This window comes from Pseudorca crassidens, chromosome 21, assembly GCF_039906515.1.
Source record: "Pseudorca crassidens isolate mPseCra1 chromosome 21, mPseCra1.hap1, whole genome shotgun sequence".
In the NCBI taxonomy this organism is placed as follows: domain Eukaryota; kingdom Metazoa; phylum Chordata; class Mammalia; order Artiodactyla; family Delphinidae; genus Pseudorca; species Pseudorca crassidens.
The window spans coordinates 24,588,750-24,608,878 of record NC_090316.1 but is presented as its reverse complement, the minus strand read 5'-3'; the positions used below and the strand labels follow the sequence as shown (position 1 = coordinate 24,608,878).

The 20,129-nt window shown below is 43.6% G+C and overlaps 1 protein-coding gene and 1 long non-coding RNA gene across 8 annotated transcripts in view; one reads left to right on the top strand and one right to left on the bottom strand.

The window, feature by feature from the left end:
- Positions 1–971: 971 nt before the first annotated feature.
- LOC137216008 (uncharacterized) lies at positions 972–2,746 on the bottom strand. The gene is made up of 2 exons (XR_010939540.1): positions 2,576–2,746; positions 972–1,590 (listed from the first exon to the last, which is right to left on the bottom strand). It is a non-coding gene; the product is annotated as an uncharacterized lncRNA (long non-coding RNA).
- Positions 1,684–20,129, top strand: part of SNX25 (sorting nexin 25) — a 110,680-nt gene continuing 92,234 nt past the window's right edge. For 3 of the 7 annotated variants that reach the window (XM_067721651.1, XM_067721652.1, XM_067721647.1), the window contains exon 1: positions 2,049–2,707. In XM_067721651.1, the coding sequence (XP_067577752.1) occupies positions 2,342–2,707 (366 nt within the window). In that variant the 5' untranslated portion in view covers positions 2,049–2,341. Of the gene's footprint in view, positions 1,816–2,044; positions 2,708–20,129 lie in introns of those variants that run through there. The other 4 variants (XM_067721653.1, XR_010939531.1, XM_067721650.1 and 1 more) reach the window with 4 other exon arrangements.

Below are 20,129 nucleotides of genomic sequence, written 5' to 3'. Positions count from 1 at the left end.
TCCTGATCCCGGGCACTCTCTTGTATATCGTACCACCTCTCAGTGTTCCTCAGACCTTGCACAGTGTAGAAACCCAACTACTACTTGTTAAGTAAATTTTTTTTTTTTAAGTAAATGTTTGAATTGTCAATGCTGACTTAGCAAATACGACATATACTTTAAGGAAGTTTTCTGACCACGAATGTACATTTCTCCAGATCTGCATTCCTGGCAACAATATACAGGTGTGTTGGAAAGATCATGGTCTTAAGAGTTACAGACCAGGGCTCTCAATAAAAGATAGTTTCCCCTTTACTGATTGTGGTTTTACTGACTTTAGTGATTATTATAAATCACTTTGCACTTGTCAGGGGGCTGGCTAAGATACGAGCCATACTCACAAAGCAACAAAACTAAACACTTTTAAAAGCATGGAATACAGGTACTAAGCTCATGGATTTAAACCCTGTTTTTTCTCCTTTGGAATAAGGGATGACGAAACGAGATAGAGTTTTTACGCCTGCGTGTCCGGAGCCTGTGCTCCGCAGCGAGAGAGGCCACAACAGTGAGAGGCCCGCGTACCACAAAAAAACATAAAAAAACAAAAAAACAAAAAAAACCCAATAAACTTAAAAAAAATGACAAATGTGAACATATTTATTTTTATATAGGTACATAAAATAATTCATTTCTATGCTGTTTTGTTAGGGCTTAATATTAGGGATAATTTTTTTTAGACCTCCTACTTCATCTCCCACTTGAAATCCATGCCATTCCAGGAAAATTTATTACAATGATGTGAATACATGGGTGGGCTGTTTATGTCTATGGACACTGGTATTTCTTCTTTTGATTAATAACCTCTTCGATAATACTTTGTTTTAAAAGAATAAATATCCACTAAATAGTTTACTTTGTATGAATGTTATATATTTTTTCCTCTGTTGAAACGACAGATATTGCTTATAGAAAAACCCAGTATAGTCACAGTATTTGAAAATATATTTTAATGCTTACTTTTCCTAACTATGTCTCCTGGGAAGCAGGATATAACTCAATTTATTAGGAAACAATAGCGCTTTTAAACTGTTGAAATTCTTCATGACTGCTGCATGGAGAGAGTTCTGGGCTTTTGCTTTTTAATGTTTCCCGTATCCTTCTCGGCTTCTCTCATCTGTTTACCTCTCTTTCCCTTTCTTCCCCTTTCTATTGTTGATTTGCCCTCTCTATCACCCCCTTTTAAATTATCATTAACGTCTTTAGAATTCCTTTATTCATTAAAGATACATCTGCTGCTTTGCTGGCGTTCATAATTTCTAGTATTTCGCATGTTGGCATCTTCTCAGTAAGCATTATCTGTATATTAACGCTGGGACCATGATAGGAGAAGAAAATATGTACTCTCAAAATTATCTGGACTACTTTCACTTGCGTGGGTAGTAGCATTTGTACTGAATCGTCGGCGACAAAAATACAGGGACTTGGAGCCAGTGACTATGGCAGCTGTGCACACCCTCTGGCACCAGGCAGACTTTTTTGGGCCTTTCCGTAAGTAGGAATTGCAGGCTTCATCTACTGCTCCACATTTGTCTGATTCCGTTCCTGAGGCGGCTGCGTGGGAAAGGGAAGGTTGTTAGGAGAACTGTGTTAAAAGTGAGGATCAGGAACGGTTGCCTATTTAAATAGCAGGTGCAAACGGCGCAGAAATTTTGGGGGCTGTAAGCATGCGAGGAGGTTACTTGTCAGTGATGCGCGGGGAGAGGATTAAGGGATCACCTGAGCTCGAGAATTACAAACGCTTCTAACACCTGCAGCAAAAATGTCCATCAACAGACGGTATGCTGGGGGAGGGGCGGGGAGGAGCGCAGGAAGGCAGTTTTCGCCGGGATTGGTGGCGCCCCTTCCCCGCTGGGCAGCGGCGAGTCGGACCCCGCCCCCGCACCGCGGGTGGGCGGCCGGGCGGGGCGGGGCCGGGCACCTCCCAGCAGTCGCTCAGCCGGCCGCTGTGGTTCTCCGCCCCCTTCTGACACGCACTCCACGGCCGCCCCCGCCCCCGTCCCCGCCCCCACCCGGCCGGCTCGAGTCCCAGCCGGGTCCGGCTACCTGGGCACGCCCGGCCGGGCTGCTGAGGGCCCGGCGCCGCGTGGCGGCGCTGAGGGGTCGCCGAGAAGAGTTCCGCGGCGTCTGTTGGAGCCGTTCCCTCGTTGGGCCGCCGGCGAGGGCATGAGCGCGGACTCCCTCTGCCTCCAGAGCGGCGGGAGCGGCGAGGGGAGGAGGCGCCGCTTGGAGGCCACCGTCCAGGGCAGCGCCGGGAGAGAGCAGGGCGGGAGATGTGCCTGTCCTTAGCGGCCCAGGAAGCAGCATGCACCCCGAGGCCACCGACAGCAGCGGCGCCGGCCTCACGGAAGCCCCGGGCGAGCGGCGGCCGGATTCCCGGGAGGACGCGGCAGCCCCCGGGGGCCCTGGCGGCGGGAGCTGGCGGGCGCCGGTGGCCGTGGCCGCCCTCGCCGCCGTGCCCCTCTGCTTCCTGGGGCCCGGCTGCTGGGAAGCGGGAAGCGCGGGGCCGGGCACCGTCCTGCTCAGGCTCAGCCTGTACCTGGGCTGCGCTGCGGCCGCCTTCTTGCTGGGGACCTTGTTCTCTCTGGTCTGCCGGAGCCCGCGAGCTCCGCCGCCCGACTTCGCTGCCGCCTGGAGACGGCTGGCCGCGGCCGCCCGCCGCCCGCCGGAGGTGAGTACGGGTCTCCCCGCCGCAGCCGCCGCCGCCGCCGCGCGCACCCGCCCGCAGCCTCGCCCGGCCCGCCCGCTTCCGGCGCCCGCCGCCAGCTCCGGGAGGGCCGGGGGTCGCGGCGGGCCCGTCTTCTCGGCCCGGCTCGGCGGACGCCCGAGGGAAACGGGGCTTGGGGTGGGCCGGCCCGGCGGGGAGACGCTCGCGTCCCCTCGGCCCCCGCGCGGGGCGGGCTCCGGGCTCCGTGGGTTTGCCGAGATGCACGTTAGTAGGCGATGTAGTTGCTCGACACCATCCTCATTTCCAGCCTCGGTAGTTGAACAATCCTTCCAGACCTTCGCTGTGGCTCTGCAGCTAGCGAGTGGGAGCGAGGGGAGCGCGGCGGTCGCTGTACGCAGGCGCTGCTCCCTGGGCTGGTCATTACCTTGGGTTCCGATAACCGTTCCCTGTCGGGATGACTTTATGCCCTGTTACAGACGAGGAAGCTTGACGCAGAGGGGCTGACTTGGCTTAGGTCACCCACCCGGTACCTCATGCCCAAGCCTGGGTACACTTTTTACCACGCTGTCCTGTCTTCCACCATGTTAAGTATCGCAGTTTCAGTGATTCGGAAGGGGATGCCCGAAATCACTGTACTTTGCGTCAAAAGGAAGGCTATCATCAGTGAGGTGTGGCGATATAGTAAAGAACGGTGGTTATATAGGGAATATAGGGAAGGACAGTATTTTAAATGAGCTCTTCGCTTCCTTAGTGCCAAACCACTGCTTCCCCTATCTCCCAGCATCCGTCTCACCGCCCTATAAAAGAAACTTTATTCTGTCGTAGCTTGACTCTTCCTGCTTGACTGAATGATACTGTCATTAAACTGAAATTGACCAAGAACTCTGGGGTAAGGGAAATAACAGTGGCTCAACTTCCTAAGAATATTTGTTGGAAGTGTCATTACCCCCTGAGTTTTGTGTTTGCTTATGATATGACCTGCTTACTTTTTTGTGAAAATCATCACACTCTTAACCAAAAGTACCGTTTCCTCAGTGTGTCAGTTCCGAATGCAGAGCTGAGATAATGGCTGAAGGGTTGTAGGTAAAAGAGTGGGGCATCCTCACTGTGTAAGCTGAGCAGCAATTCAATATAGTAAGGAACAGGAACTTCTGTTTCATAAGTAGTCTCAAATTACGTAGTTGTGTTTATTTCTCTTAAAAACCTTCACTCAGCTGTCCATTTTTTCATATCTAATTTAGCAAGACTTGGTGAGTAGGTGTATTTTTCCTCTTGCTTCTTCTCTACAATGATAAAAAAAATAAAGATCCCAAGATTTTACTAGTTGGTTTATCGATCTGTGAATGACGTTAGAATTCTTTAGAGTATTGTAAGACGTTGTAATTCATTCAGGACGTATTTATTGAGTATTTTATGCCAGCCAGGTATTATTTTGGAAGCTGGGGTTGAATCAACAAGGCAAAAGCCCTGCTTTCTGGAGACTGTATTCTTATGGGGGAATCAGGCAATAAATAAATGGAGTTACTTTTGGGTAGTGGTAAATGCTTATGAAACCAAAAGTAACTAAGAGTCAAAGTGATTAAGAGTGCCTGATATGTGAGGGCAGGAAGTTTAGATGGTGGGGTCAGGGTCAAAGCTGTAGGATTGCAGCTCACTCTGAGGGCTTGGAAGCCTCATGTTGTGGGTTACCTCCCCTTTTCCTGGAAAATACATCCCCTCAAACCTCCCAACTCACTTGTACCTCTGGTAAAACTTGGGTTATCATCCGGGAAGGTGCTTTAGTAGAGGAAGCAGAGAAAATACTACATTAAAGGTGACAGAAAATGAAGCAGCATATGTAATCTCTCATGTATACTACCCGAAGATTTCAGGCAGTAGAAGAGGTGAAGTATGATTTAAGGAAAGTAGATTATTGGTCATTTCTTTTTGAATTCAGATTTCTACAATGTTAAATAAGAAAATAAGTACACTAGGATGTTTACTTTCTAGGTTGTGTTACTTAGAATTGAAATGCATATTATTCACATAAAATTATATATATATATTTACAGTACCAGTCAGTTTACTCAAGCCTTTTGTTGTGCTGTATTTCCAATAATTTATGCTTAAGATTTTAAAACAATGTTCTTTATGAATGGAAGCATAAGCATGTGGTGTAGTATAAACTGTCCTTTCTGTGGTGGTAGGAGCTGGACCACACCGGTCATCTAACACAGGTGGAGGGGAGGCTGTTTTGGAGTGAACCAAATGGTGCCTCTTACAATACAGTGACTACTTCACTACAGAAGTTTTGATTCAGCATTAAGAAAAGAATCCTCATTTGTTCTTACATATTTTGGGTTCTTCTAGTGTCAGCTAGACGTGTCAGACACGGGGATCTATCCTATCTGTCCATCTTTCCTTCCTTCTCTTTCCTTTTTTTTTTTTTTCCTTCTTGGCTTCCTTCTATAGAGGAAAAAAATACATACACTATTAAAAGCAGGCAACCAGAGAAGCCTAAACTAAAAGGGAAAAGGTGTTTTCGTGTCTAGGAGTGTTCAAATGCTCCTGCATGCTTCACAAGGTAGTTATTGGCTGTCAACTCTATGCGGTTAGGACTCATGACTGACATCTTTTGTGAGTGTTTGCTGATGATAATGAAGAAAATTATGTCAGTGTGCGGTCACTAACTCTGTGCTTTCCCCCTTAAGTTAATCTAATACTTACTGGGCGTCTCTTATGTGCAAGGATTTTGATTTTACTTGGCTGGGAATCACTATTGATTAAAGTGGTAAAACTAAATTTTCATCTCGGGTAGAAATAACATCCAGTGGTATATCCAGTGATCATTAACTCTGTGCTTTCCCCCTTCAGTCAATCTAATATTTACTGGGTGTCTCTTACGTGCTAGGATTTTGTTTTTACTTGGCTGGGAATCACTATTGATTAAAGTGGTAAAACTAAATTTCCATCTTGGGTAGAAATAACATCCAGTGGTATATTCAGATGGCAAAAACTTGTGTAAGGTCAGAAAGGTTGATGGTAAAGTCTTGACAGTTGCTACCTGGGCCCCACTTTAGAAACACTTGGGCTTTTTGTAGGCCAGCCGACTGGAGCTGTGATGCCATGGGGCTGGCTTGCTCCTGGGCAGCAGCTGCTAGCCCGCCTTTGCTGAGTACGCTGCCAGAGTGTGGTGTTCTGAGTCCAAGGTCGTAGTTTGGTCTTGTGCCAGGCCAGTTAACTCATGCGGACCAAGAGCCTTAGATTCACTAGCCACAGTTACTTGACCCTAGCACATGATCTAACCAAGGCAGCACCAAGAAGAATATGGGAATAGTGAATCAGTAGTTCAGAAAACTTACTTTCATTCCTGGACCAGCAGGATCTAAGTGCATCTTCATAGAATGGAAAAAAGGGAAATAATTTCTTACATTTTGGCGATAGGAATAAGAGGGAATAACTTCTTTAAATGTCAATCATGGGCTTCCCTGGTGGCGCAGTGGTTAAGAATCCGCCTGCCAATGCAGGAGACACGGGTTCGAGCCCTGGTCTGGGAAGAGCCCACATGCCGCGGAGCAACTAAGCCCGTGCGCCACGACTACTGAGCCTGCGCTCTGGAGCCCACGTGCCACGGCTACAGAAGCCCGCGTGCCTAGAGCCTGTGCTCCACAACAAGAGAAACTACCTCAATGAGAAGCCTGTGCATCTCAACAAAGAGTAACACCTGCTCACGGCAACTAGAGAAAGCCCGTGCGCAGCAATGAAGACCCAACCCAGCCAAAAATAAATAAGATAAATAAATTTTAAAAAGTCAATCATTCACATAATAATTATGGATTTTTCTCTTTTACATTGTAGTTTATTAGATACTTCTTGATTTACATCCCATTAAGTTAAAAAATAAGCAGTTAACTAATGAGGATTGGAGGGCTGATGCAAGAAAGTCCACAAGTCAGGCGATTAGTAGCATATGGGAAACTGCGGTCCATTGCTATGTGAAGAAAACATTAAAGACTTTTCTAAGTTTAGACAGATAGCAAAGTTCAAGAAGTTCATCAAATCTCTTACATTTACTGAAGATCTGGTGCATATCTGCTTTTCTGATCTCGTGAGATCAGTTTTGGCCTAGTTAGTTGCTGAGTGTCAGTGCCAGGCACATAAGTAAGTTCTCTGTAGATGGATTTTTGTCCTGAGTGAATGGATTATTGTTTGAGATGAGAACAGACTTGAGAATCCAACTGACATTTTTAGATTTGAAGTTTCAACCACAGTTCCCTAGAGAAGGGATCATAGTCTTGCAGTAGGTGTCACTAAGAGCTTCACTAATTGCTTTCTGTTAAGTGCATGGCAGTGTTTTTAGTGTTGGGGAGGAATCAAAGGTGAACAGACTCTCCCTGTTCCCATCCTCTCAGGCTGAGTAGATTAGACTGATAGGGAAGACTGGAGGGGAGAGCAGATGTTTATAGAGACAGTAAAAACATTCACACAGCAACCCATGGTGCCACTTGGCTTGGGTAGGACTTCTAGAATCCCTAAATGAGTTCTTTTACCAATACAAGAGTGCTTTTGAGTAAAACAAACTTGATTTAGTTACTCGAGGGAAAAAGGAAAAGAAACAAGACTTAGGGAGACTATACACAGCCTCTTTGTGACTTCCCTTTATTATGCTAATGCGATAAACTAATCCTCAGTAATTTGATAGTGGATAGTGGCATAATACACTTACTGTCTTCAGAATATTTGATTGTATTTTGACTGGGGGATTTAAGTCATGGTGGCTACTGGGAAAAATGTTTTTGAGGAAGTTGGCTTTTGAGACCCCCTTAAATCTACCTAACTCTGTAGTGTAAGGTTTGTTTGCCTTAAATTCATTCAAATCATAATTTTTAAATTTAACTTTTTATGCAGGTTATACAATCACATGGCTTTAATAAAAACACATATAACAAGATATGCAGTGGAAAAAAAATCTCCCTTCCTTATAGGCAGCCATTATTAACAGTTGATTATTCTTCCAAATGTATATTATGTATATACAAGCAAATACAAATATGTACTCAAAAACGGGAGCTTTTGATACCTATAATCTCTTGATATATAAACAGTGATTACACATAAAGGAAAATTATTTTCTGTATCTTTATTATGAAGGAACTATTTATAAGGGTTAGTAAACATAAGTTATATATGAATAGTGATAACTTCAAAGTAGGAAGCAACAATACACGATTAAACCTGAACATAAAAAAAATGCTCATCAAAACTAGCAAATGTATTCTAAGAAATGATGTGTGTGTTTTTGAATTTAGCAAAACTGTCTGAAGGCGGCAATATATATTTTCACAATTTGTACAAAACCAAAACAAACCCAGCAAATCGTTTTAGAGACGGGGTACATGTACTTTTTGGGTTTTGAGTTGCCGGCGAGTGTATGAGATGAATCCTCAGAGGTAGGATTGCAGAGGTAGTTTGGGCCAGGCTGTGGAAGTCCTCAGCTGGGAGAGTAGGGTTGGATTATAGTCTGTAGTTGGGGCAGGTACTCACACTTTCTGAGCTCTGGAGTGTAGCATCAGAGCTGGGCTTTAGAAATGTTAAATGGAAATGTGATTGGGAGGGACTCAGGAGAAACACTGATCAGTTGCATTGATAAAAAGTGAGAGTTAATGAAGTTGTGTGAATGGAGTCTGGAGGCGAAAAGTCAAGATTGAGTGAGACGGTTCTTTCATGTTAATTATCAGTAGTTATTACAGATTGGTTCAAGAATCTTTTCTAGAGTATCTTAACATTCCCTCTAAATAATAAATTCAAGCCCCAAACCAAAGGGTCCTACTGTTTATTCACAAATGTGAAGACCAAAGTCTCCAAGCTTGAGTGGTCTGCTTGGAGCCTAAATTCTGGTCATTCCCAGGAAGCTTATTTCTAACTCCCTTGAATCTTAAGCTGCTTTTGCTTTGGCAACATGCTACGATGTCACCTTAGTAATTGAATGTTGCCTTCTTAAAAATATCTTAGGTTTCATTTCCTAACCTTATCATTTTGGGGGTAGGAAGTGCCCTAGATTCCTTAGAATGTATGAACCCTGTGCAGTCAGAATAGTGCACACAATTGTACTTAAAAAAAGGTGACTCAGCAAGTTTGGTGCTGAGGGCTTAGGCTTTAGAAAAGGAAGTGTCTGTAGAAGGCTGTTAGTATTAAAATGATGGCATACCAACTTGCCCTTTTTTTTCTTTTGCAGCTTTGCTTTTGAAAGACTTGCAAACTTGGAACTTGTATTTTTACCAACTTCACTGTTAGGTCACTTTCTAAATGAGGGTTGGTTGTTTGGGTGGAGATGACATGACAGGGGTAGATAGGCAGCCCTTCTCAGGGACTCTGCTGGGTACCCTGGGGGGCCAGGGCTTGGGTTCAGTTACTCACTCCTACACCCTCCTTTAGTCCTGGGGTGTGTTATTTAGTTTCTCTAAGCACAGTGGAGCTTTCCAGAAAGCCCAGTGGGGTTTGGTTGCATTTTGGTGGGCTTTTCAGCTCAGATGCTGCTTTGGGAGAATGCAGTTAGGAGAGTGAGCTCTGCCAGTCTGTCCCCAGGGCTGGCCCATGCTTATCAGTGACTCTAGGCACTGGCCAGTCCTGGTACATTTGTCAGTCAGCCTGGGGTTTCCATGTATGAACGCCATGAGCTGGATGTAGAGGAAAATGAATATGGTAACTCCAAGTAAAATGCCTCCGAGGCCAAAGGGGAAACCGGAATGAATAGTACATTTTTAGAATAAGACACTGGAACTTGTTTAGGTCACTAAGATCTGTTTAGTAACCTTTCATTTTAGTGTAGAATACACTTCTTGGAAAGTTGGATGCATTTTTAACAAATACTCATTTCTAAAGTTACCTGAATTTCTGTAGTTCTCACCCACCTTGTATGTGTGAGTGAGTTTACATTAATAGCAGTAACTCAAATTGTCTAGGGTTTGCTCCTGTCGCCTCATGCAGGACCGCATCCCGCAGCTGTCCCCTCATTTCTGCCAGCCCACAGGCAGTATTTATGTGTTTATGAATATGTTCACTTATGTTCTTCCATTCCTGGTGCCTGAAAAACATTTGAGAGAGCCTTCTTTCTGTCACCCGTGCCAGTCTGTGAAAAAGCACATTTCTTCTTGGGCTACTGCTGTCTCAGTCCCCTAAAAGTGGATATCCAGGTGTGCTTGGTCCTTCTGTTTTGTTTTTGTTTTTCTCCTGAGCCAAAGCCGCTTTATGTGCTTTTTGGAAGTTGAGAATGTAGCCTTGTTTCTTTCACTCGGGTATACTTAAAATTTTTTCTTTTTTACCGTGTAATAGAAGCTGAGGAGCTTACGTCTTTGTTTGCATCTCCTGTGAAGACAGCCCCATCCCTTTTGTCTGTCTCCTTTCTGTACCTGGCTCAGAGCAGCCCCTGGGGTCAAGCTCGGGCTCTCTCTCCTAGCTCCAGAGCTTTCTCTGTCTCCAACCTTGAGTGGCTACACGCAAGGCACCTCCCAAAGGCCTCTTCCTCGTATACAAATATACTCCAACAAATATACACCTGAGGGCCATGTGCAAAGCCTGCCAACTTGTTAGGCGTGGAATTAACACCTTAAACATCCCAGAAATTGTGACTTTTTCCTGAGTCACAGTTGTTAATCTCATATTCCTTCTGATTTTTTTTTCCCATTTCACTAAACCTTTCTGAGATTGCAACCCCTAGATTAGCTCAGGAGGTTGCTTTGTTTTCTAGATTTGAATTTTGATCATCCTTGAGATCCCATTTTTGGAAGTATCTCACTCTTAGGCGGGCTTCCCTGGGGACCCCTGCAATAACCATCTCTACACGGAGTCGAGATTTCCTCCTCAGGCTTAGACTCACTTATTCAACTGCTTAACTTGACCTTTCCACGTGGTACCCTCAGTGGTGCCTGAAACTCAACAGGTCCAAGGCCCCATCTGTCTTGTGATCAGTGTCTCCGTCCCTCTCCCATTGCTCCTTGCGTCAGTGACTAAGCACCTCCGAAAGTCCTGCAGCCAGAAGCCCGAGTCCTTCCTGACCTCTCCTTCTCCTTCCTCCCCACCTGTAGTCCATCCTCCAGACCTGTCTCCTTACCTCTTGAGTATCTTACGTCGATCCACTTGTTTCCATCTCTCCTGCTTGGTCCCAGCTGCCATCATGTGCCTCCTAGGTGACTGCAGTAGCCCCTCAGTTCATCTCTCTGCCTCCCTGTCGGCTCCTCCAATTCCTTCTCTTAAAAATGCACACCCAGTCCAATCCCTCTTCTGCAGCAGTTTTAATTAAGAGCCGTCAGCTTCCTGTTCTTGCCAGCTCTCCAGCCTGGTCTCCTGTCATAATTACCTTCACTTCTCATGCTCTATCCTCAGCCCTCAAAGTGCCAACCTTGCTCTTTGGATGGCAACATTGAACATCGCTTGCTCTGCCTGGAGCCCCGCTGCGCCCTTACCTGGCTAACTTCTCCTCAGTGCTCAGCCATCACTTTTGCAGAGAGGCTCATATATTCTTGTGGCACCGTAGACCTTTTCTTCATTGTACTTAGCACAGTTGTGATTTTATACTTGGACGTTTCCTTGTCCGTCTTTCTCATTAACCCTTGAACTCCATGAAGGCAGAAACTCCCCGCTGTGTCTTTAACATCTAGCATGATTAAGTAGGTAAGCAATAAATATGTCTTGAGTGACTGAATCCCTGGGGATCAGTAGAGCATAGGCATAAAGAGAATGGTTCTGGAGTCAGCCAGTTATTTGAATTTGAACCTAGCTCTGCTTTAATAACCCTGTGACAGTGGGCACTTAAGATTCCTAAGCCCCAGTCTCCTTATCTGAAAAGTGGAGATAGTAAATACCTTAAGAGGTTGTTTGGAACAATGTGATAGTATTTGAAAATATAAATACTAGTATTTGTAAAAGTGCTTTGAATTAGAAGGTGTTAAATGGTAGATGTTACACTTTCACCTTTTTAAAAAAACTTTTCTATAAGAATAAAGATGCAGCTTCAGAAAAATTACACAAAATAAACATATAGTTGGATGAGTGATTATAAAGACAATACCCTTGTAACTTCCAGAGGCCCCAGAAGCCCCCCTGTATCTCCACCCCAATGGCATTCCCTTCCCTTCCACCTAAGTAACGCCATCTTGACTCTATAATAATCACGTCCTTACGTGTTGTTACAGTTTTATCAGTCAACCATGCATCTGTGGACACTATGGTTTAGTCTTGCCCATTTGAAAAAATTAAGTCTTCCCAGTATCCTTTTCTTTTCCCTATGGGTTATCTGTTGAAGAACCTGGAGCAGTTGTCCTGTAGTGTCCTATAGTCTGGATTTTGCTGGCTGCATATGAATGATACAGCTCAGCTTGTTCCTTCCTCCTTTGTATGTCCTGCAAATTGACACTGGACCCAGAGGCCTGATCAGACTTGTGTTTGACCCCTTTGGCAGGACTGTAGGTGGTGGTGTGACCTTTCATCGGGAGGCACATAATATCTGGCTGTCTTTCATTTTGTCATGTTAGTAGCTGTTGATCCTCAATACCTGGATCTATTAATTTTTGGGGGGTGACAAATAGGGATGTTTTAATTCTGTCATTTGTCTTATTTATTGGTTTGAATATTTTTTTAAAAGAGACATTTTTCCATCATCTACTATTTGGTTGCACAGTGGTACAGTTCCTATAGAAAAGCAGGATAAATGCTAGATTCTTTCCCATTATCAGTTTTCCAAGATAATGAGTTGGTTCCCCATCATCCTCTGAAGGTGACCAATTAGTTATGTGTTTAAAAAAATATTGTGAACTCATGGATTTGAATGTATTTGGTGGGTTTCAATTAATTGTAATTATTATCTTTTTTGAAGCTTAGGCAGTCCCATCTCTGCCCAGTGGGAACCTTTTCAAGTTGCCTCCTGAGTCCTTTTGATATGACCCTACTAAGTCTGAGAGTTTTCTTGCTATCTGGTATAATAAGATATTTCAGGTTCATTTTGAGCATTTTCTGCTCACACCTGGAATTAGCCATTTCTCCACAAAGAGCCCTGATTTCTTTTAAGGGAAAATAGTATTTCATGAACTCATTCTGTTTCAGTTCTAAGCAGCACAGCCAGACTCAGAGCCAACTGTTGGGACTTCACCTGCTCATTTGTTTGTAGGGTGACCAGTTGTCCTGGTTTGCTCAGAACTGTCTTGGTTTTAGCACTGAAAGCCCTGTGCCCCTGAGAGAGTGGGGGACTCATTCTAGGTGTTAGGGAGGCTCATAGCTGTTGGTTTGGTCATTGTGTCTTGGCCTTCTCTGTGGAGAGGTTGGAAGAAATATGTATGAGATCTGTCTTTTGCAGAGAATAATCACTCAGTAGTTAGATTTATATACTCTATGTCTTCTTCAAGACAGGTAACACTTAGTTTGAACAGTGCTTTGCAATCGTCTTTGCCATTCACTTATGATAGCCTATAAATTGACATTGTTTATGGGTTCAGGAAAATGGTTTCTATGGCCTCAGTTTGATTCATTTTACTCTAACCCATGGCTGTGAATACAGTGGACCAATAAATGCACTACAAGAGTCATAATGTGAATGTCATAAAGTGAATGCCTTAGTAATTGCTATAGCTAAACTTAATATTTATTGCATTTACTGTATGCAGGTGCATATATGCATTACCCAGTTAAATTTTTATATCTTCCACGTGAGGTAGGGACTGTTAATCTCATTTTACAGATGGGAAAACTGAGGTTTAGAGAGGCTAAATCATGTGCCTGGAGCAAGTGGAAGAACTAAAACAAACCCAGGTCTTTCTTATTTTGGAGCCTCTGTAGTTAACCATTTTATTACCATTTTAATTATTAAACATTAGTTTGGTCTAATTTAAAACCTGATTCACGTTTTAAAAAACTTGGGAATCTTTGGGCTGGTTCTAGGATCTGTTTAGGAATTAGTGTCACGTTAGAGGTCTCAGAATGATGTCACAGCTGCCCTTTCTGTGCTCATGGCAGTCATTGCTAATCAGGTAAGGCAGCTTTTTTTTTTTTTTTTCCCCCCCGAGTCTGGATGAAGCCTCAGAATCCTTTTCAACATAGCATTCCAGGCAGCCACTAAAATTTTACTAGAGTTGAGATATAATGTGAGACCCACCTGCCATTCTGAGTGAGAACCTCGTAGAACGGCAGTGAAGCCTCTGGGGTCCCATGGCACTTTTTCTGTGCTACTCTGCTGTCACTATACTGTATCGTAACAGTCAGTCATACATTCTTTTCATCTGTTCTAGGAAAAATCAGTTTTCTACGCTATGATCCATAAACACTTAATTTCAGAGATGCTTTTAGGTATACTGCAAAAACAGAAGAGGCAGGATGAGAGGCTTGCGGGGGTTGGGGGGAGTCGCATAAATTTGAGAAACCAAGTTCTTGAAGCTTTACACTGTGTATTGCTATGCTAACGTTGTGAGAAATCCTAGTAAATGAACCTGTTTAGCTGTTTTTTAACCCAGTGTTTTCTAAACATGACTTATACCTGTATCCCTACTTTTTTTTTTTCTAAGCGACAAGGAGTTTTATTACCTTAAGAAATGATACATAACCCAGAGGTAGGGCAGGCTCCACGTGGGAATATCCAGCCTCAGCACCATCTCTGTATCTTTCTTAGCTCTGCCCTCCCCGTGGGTGCGCCTGACGCCCTGGCTAGTGGCTAGATGGCTGCAGGCATTTCAGGCACCATAGCCACACAGGATGAGATCTAGATGGGGAAAGGCCCTTTTGGAACAAGGAAAGTGTTCTTAGAAATGAAGTGGCAGTGTTCCCTTCGTGTCTCTTTGGCAAGGTTTGGGCGGGTACCCGCCTGTATGGAATTGTTGGCTGCGGGAGGGGACCATGATGCTGTGACTGGCCTAGCCAGCCCTTTAAGGAGGAAGGAAGCAGTGGAGTCCAAACAATGAATGTTTCGCTTCATAGCCAAGGTTTTCAGGATAGGAGGATGCTCTCTTTTTAGCCTTTCACACCTTCACTTACTCCTCACTTTAACCAAGCTTCTCGCTGTTCCTGAATTTACCTTTATGGGGTGTACGTGTTGCACCATGGGCCCCTGGGAAGACCTCTGCCCCCATTTCTGCACATTCAGTTCTTGTTGTTAAAGACCTAGTTCAAGCTCTTCCATCCGGTCAACTCTACCACGCTCTTCAGTTCTGCCCAATAAACATTTGTGGAGGGAGGAGAGGGAAAAGTCAGGTGAATTCCAGGTTTCTGACTTGGGTGGCTGAATGGACATGGTCCACGTGGGCAGGTTTGGGATGGTGGAAGGTGAGGAGGTAAGTTTTGACCATGCGGATTTTGAGATGCCTGTGGTTATGTTCAGCCTGCACGTAGGCTTGCAGCTCTGCTATTAGAGGGAGAGATCGGGGGAACAAGTCTGGTGGGGGTCAGTGTGCACGTGTAGTTAAAGCTACAGGTCCATGAGACTGCCGAGGGTGGCCTGCCGTGGTTGAGAAGCAGCAAGCTGAAGGGCAGGCAGAGGAGGGAGAAGGACGGTGCATGGGAGAGAGAAACCCAGAGAAGCCAAGAGAGCAACAGGGACCCAGTGGCCAGAGGTGCTGGGTGAGGTGGGGGGAGTCCAGAAAGAGGGCAGGGAAGTGTCCTTGCATTTGGCCCTGGACACCTGTGCGGGTGGTGTCTGCGGAGGGCAGGGTGGACGTGGGGCAGATGTGGTATTTATCCTCTCAGGTGAGGGGTGGGGGACAGGTGGGGAGGCTGAGGCGGGGTGCACGGTGCCCCCTGGGAGCTTGGACGAGAAGGAGAGAGGGCGGCGTTCACAGGTGCGTGTGGTGCTTGTGCTTTGGGAATTTTTGTTGTTGAGGAGAGATTTAATCACATCTTTGGGTTAAAGAGGAAGCTTGAAAAGTAGAGAGGGAAATCCCAGAGACAGGATGCTTGCTAGAGCAGCGCCCAGGCTGACGGGACCAGAGCACTGGTGGAGGGTTTAGTCTTGAGACTAATGGGAAAGAGGTAAAAGTGGGAGCAGAGAGAGAAGCTCGCAGGCAGCCGGCAGGGAGCTGAGATGTTTCAAACTGGGTTGCCTCAACTGTCTTGGTAACTGAGAGGCAAATTAATTGCCCACAGTGAGGAGGATGTCGTGTTGAGGTAATTTTTAAGACAGGTGGAAAGAGCTTCGGTGAATCCTTTGTGACTGCCCCAATTTATGTAAAATGATTGCTCTACTCCTGTCTTAAAATAAATCTTCCAAAGAATAAAACAACTCAGTTTTTTTCAGGGGTCATAATCTTTTGTCGTCACGACCACTTAGTGGTGTTTCTCAAGATGGGGTCTAAGGATTTACAAATAACTTAGGAATTCTTGCTAAAAAATGCTGTATGTCAAAGACACACCTTATAAACTTTCTGAATTAAGAATCTTTGTGGGGGGAGGGAGGAATAGGATCTAGAAATCTGCATTAGAACAGATTCCCCAAGTGATTCTTGAAAATGAGTTAGTGTATTTTCAGGCAGCGGATGGGGGCCTCCGGATGTCAGCAAGGGCCGAGGAGACTTGGAACCGCGTGCGGTGTCCGTGTCTGACGGACCCACACATGAGAGTCAGCGTTGCTGCATTCTCTCTGCTCAGAGGTAGAGTGGCTGCCGCACTAAGGCTTGTCTTTAATACCATGTTTCTCATGAGGGAAGGTTTTATTCTTTGAATTTGAACACATTTATTTTAGATAGAAATGGAAGAAAGAATTTTTATGATCTAGACCTAGGCTGGGGCAGATGATTTTTACTCTCCAGTTAGGAGGGATGTAAAAATCGGCCTGTTTGAATTGTATTTTTGGTTTTTTTGCAACTAGTAGTTTTATGGTAGTAATCCATCTCACGCACCTCAACATCTTGTACATGTGTGTTATCCGGGCCACTGCCCAGAGCTCAGCTTTTCACTTCAAGGGAACTATGAAAATAGAAATCCCGCTGGAATTGGAATCAAATTACCAATGTGATATTTTTCTAACCAGGTCCTAAATGTCTTATCACCAGTTTTCATTTAAAAGCCAATCAACAGATTTAATAAGAATGGTATTACGGTATCCAGGACAGTAACAGAGTTTAAAAAAAAAGTGATTGCTTTCATTACTAAAGATCTCTGTGAAAAAAAGCAGTTCTGTGTGACTCATTGAGTTGTTGGGTTACATGATAGCTTTGAAGCAGGGGCAACCACTCTTCTACATTTATGTTCAGTGGTTTCAGTGCGAACTCTTATGAAATGAGAATAATTTTTGTAACTTCAGTACGTATGACCTTCAAAATTCTCATGAAATGATCTCATGGATTGGTTGTATATTTGAGTAGCTGTTCTCCTGTGACCTGGACCGGAGTGTGGAATGTAGAGGAGATACCAGAATGGGAAGAATGTTAGAATTCCTAAGCAGAGCCTGCCCCATTGTTAGAGCTCATCAGTTACTCAATTATGAGCTTCTGTTCCATCAAGGATAGATTAAGCCCCTTGAGCACAGAGAATGTCATGTATTTACCTTTGTCTCTGGTACCCAACTAAGTGGCAGATGCACAGAGTCCTTAGTATGTGTGAGATGATTGAATGAGTTGATGGAAATGTGATTTATATCTTGGAAACCTCTGATTTCCCTTATGAGCTCAAAATTACAATGGAAGCCAGTGATAAAATGGCTACAGAATTTTTATTCCTACAGACCTTTGCAGGAATGCAAAAAGCTAATGCCAGTTTTCAGTGATCTTTCCTAAGCCAATGTGCTTTTTCTTCATTCTTCTCCCCCAGCCCTAGTCTTTGTTCTATATTTGCCAGTTTAGACAAACTGCTGCTGCCTGTATACTTTCAAGTGCATGTTATAATTTCAGTTTCCAAATCTGTGTCTGGTTTGAAATATACTTAAATTTCCCTTGTAATCAAGTGGAGTGTGTTTTCTAAGGATCTTCAGACTTGAGTCCTTGACATTAGAAATGAAGCACATATTTTCTTCCCACGAGTCTTAATTCTTCCAACTGAATGGAAAAACAATCCTTAGTATATTAGCCTATCTCAAGAAATACCTCTATTGATCAGTTAATAGAGATTTTGCATTTGCATTAATAATCATTTTTCTCTTAGAAAGCAGATTAATCACCAAGAAACATTATTAAAGGAATCTGCTTGTGATACTAGTCAAATCTGAAAGTATGATAGGTCATAATACTAATCACGTGTAATATAACTATAATCACTCTTTGATTAACATCGTAAAAAATTTGGACTAAGACTTTTGGCACCATAATAACAATCTATATTTGAATACTGTTTTGTAATGTAAAAAAACCCCTTTTACGTGCATTATCCTTCTTGAGGTGCATAATAATCCTTTAGTATAAATAGGGCAGGCATTATTTAAACTGAATCTCAGAGAAATGGACATGTTCATTATAAGCAGCAAGAAAATGGCAAAGAATCAACTATCGCCTACTTTCACCTGGGTCTCAATTAAGTGCTCTTGCCACTATCGTGTGATGTCATATGCTTTTGCCATAGTAATAATAATGGGGTTATGCTCCATCCTGAAGCACATTTGAGTTTCAGGTTTGTTCAGAGAAAAGATGTAGCTGATTTCGTGCCCAGTCATAGGATCTAGTCTCAGGATCTATCCTCATTATCTTTCATTGTAGAAATGGAAACAGAACCTTGATTCCTACATCCGCATGCAGGCAGGGTTGGCCTTCAGACTGAACGCAACAATACTTCGATAACTGGAGTAATAAGCTACAGAAGCTACTGATAATCTAATCTACCATTGATCTCTTGCCAAATTCATTTAGGTAAAATCATGATAGAGATTTATGCTTTCGGAGGCCAGAGTGGTTTACTTTACTGTGTAAGTATCCCTGAGGGTAGAGAAGGCCCTGACCTGCCCGTGTGGCCATCACTCATCTCCCCACCTGGAAATAAATACCCTGCAGTGTTGGGCTTTCAAGGCACGTAGGTTAGTGTTGGTTGAAGAGTCTGGAAAGGGACTTTTCCTGTTCAGCTTTGCATAGCTTGTGCTTCAGTGTCCCCTACCCCCCACGCCCTGTTGTCCCTTCAGTTTCTCGTTGGCTGATAGAAGACTCTGCTTGAAGCACATCAACATTCTCGAGGCGCACAGTCCTTTGCAGTCAGAGTCCAAATCCACTGTATGGTTCACAGACACTTTTAGTATTTTTTAGAACATTTTTGGTGGTACTACACTTAGATCAATAGCATGGAAAGGAATATGTTTTTCATTTAAAATGGGAAAAAATGGTGAGGCCAAAGTAAATACGCAGTAGTTATAGTTAAATTACAGTATAAGTCAGTCAAAATAATATATTCCAAATCTTTCATTACATAAAAGATGCTCATGATATAATATTGAGCATGAAAAACCAGGTGCAGAACTGTGTGAGTACTGTGATCCTAATTTCTTCAAAAGTGTATGAAAATAAGGGCTTCCCTGGTGGCGCAGTGGTTGAGAGTCCACCTGCCGACGCAGGGGACACGGGTTCGTGCCCCGGCCCGGGAGGATCCCACATGCCGCGGAGCGGCTAGGCCCGAGAGCCATGGCCGCTGAGCCTGCGTGTCCCGAGCCTGTGCTCCGCAACGGGAGAGGCCGCAGCAGTGAGAGGCCCGCATAACGCAAAAAAAAAAAAAAAAAAAAGTGTATGAAAATAAAAAAGTACCAATAGTAATTTTTATAATTAATAATGTGTTGTCAGGCATTGTTTAAGTGCTGCATGTGTGTTAACTCAGTTAATGCTCGTATCAACCCTAAGAGGTAGGTACTGCTGTTATCTTTGTTTTACAGATGAGGACATGAGGTACAGAAAAGTACGTTGTCCAAAGTAAGTAATAGTAAGGATTGGAGTCGCTAACTAGGAGGAAATAGACCAAAATATCAATAGTGATTATCTCTGGATAATGGTGTTATCAGTTGATTTAATTTTGAATTGCATCTATAATATAGAATGTGTCTCTGCACTTGATATAATTAGAAATAGTATTTTTAAAAGAAATTGAAGCATCTTTGGAATCTAGAAAAACCATATGAGAACATTTGTAGGTTTGAATTTCAAAGAATAGCTTCTCCTAATATCTAAAACAGAAATTATTCTTAAGAGGGGTAAAAACACACAAAACCACTACTTTCTGTCAATACAGTCTCCCTAAATGATAACCTCTCAGTATATGTTTGACAAATTTCTTTTAGCGATAAGGAGAACAAGACCTTTTCTAACTCATGGTTAAACATTATATGATTTCAATTTTCTTAAATTTACCAAGGCTTGATTTGTGACCCAAGATGGGATCTATCCTGGAGAATGTTCCATGTGCACTTGAGAAGAAAGTGTAATCTGTTTTTGGATGGAACATCCTATAAATATCAATTAAATCTGTCTGGTTTGTTGTGTCATTTAAAGCTTGTGTTTCCTTATTAATT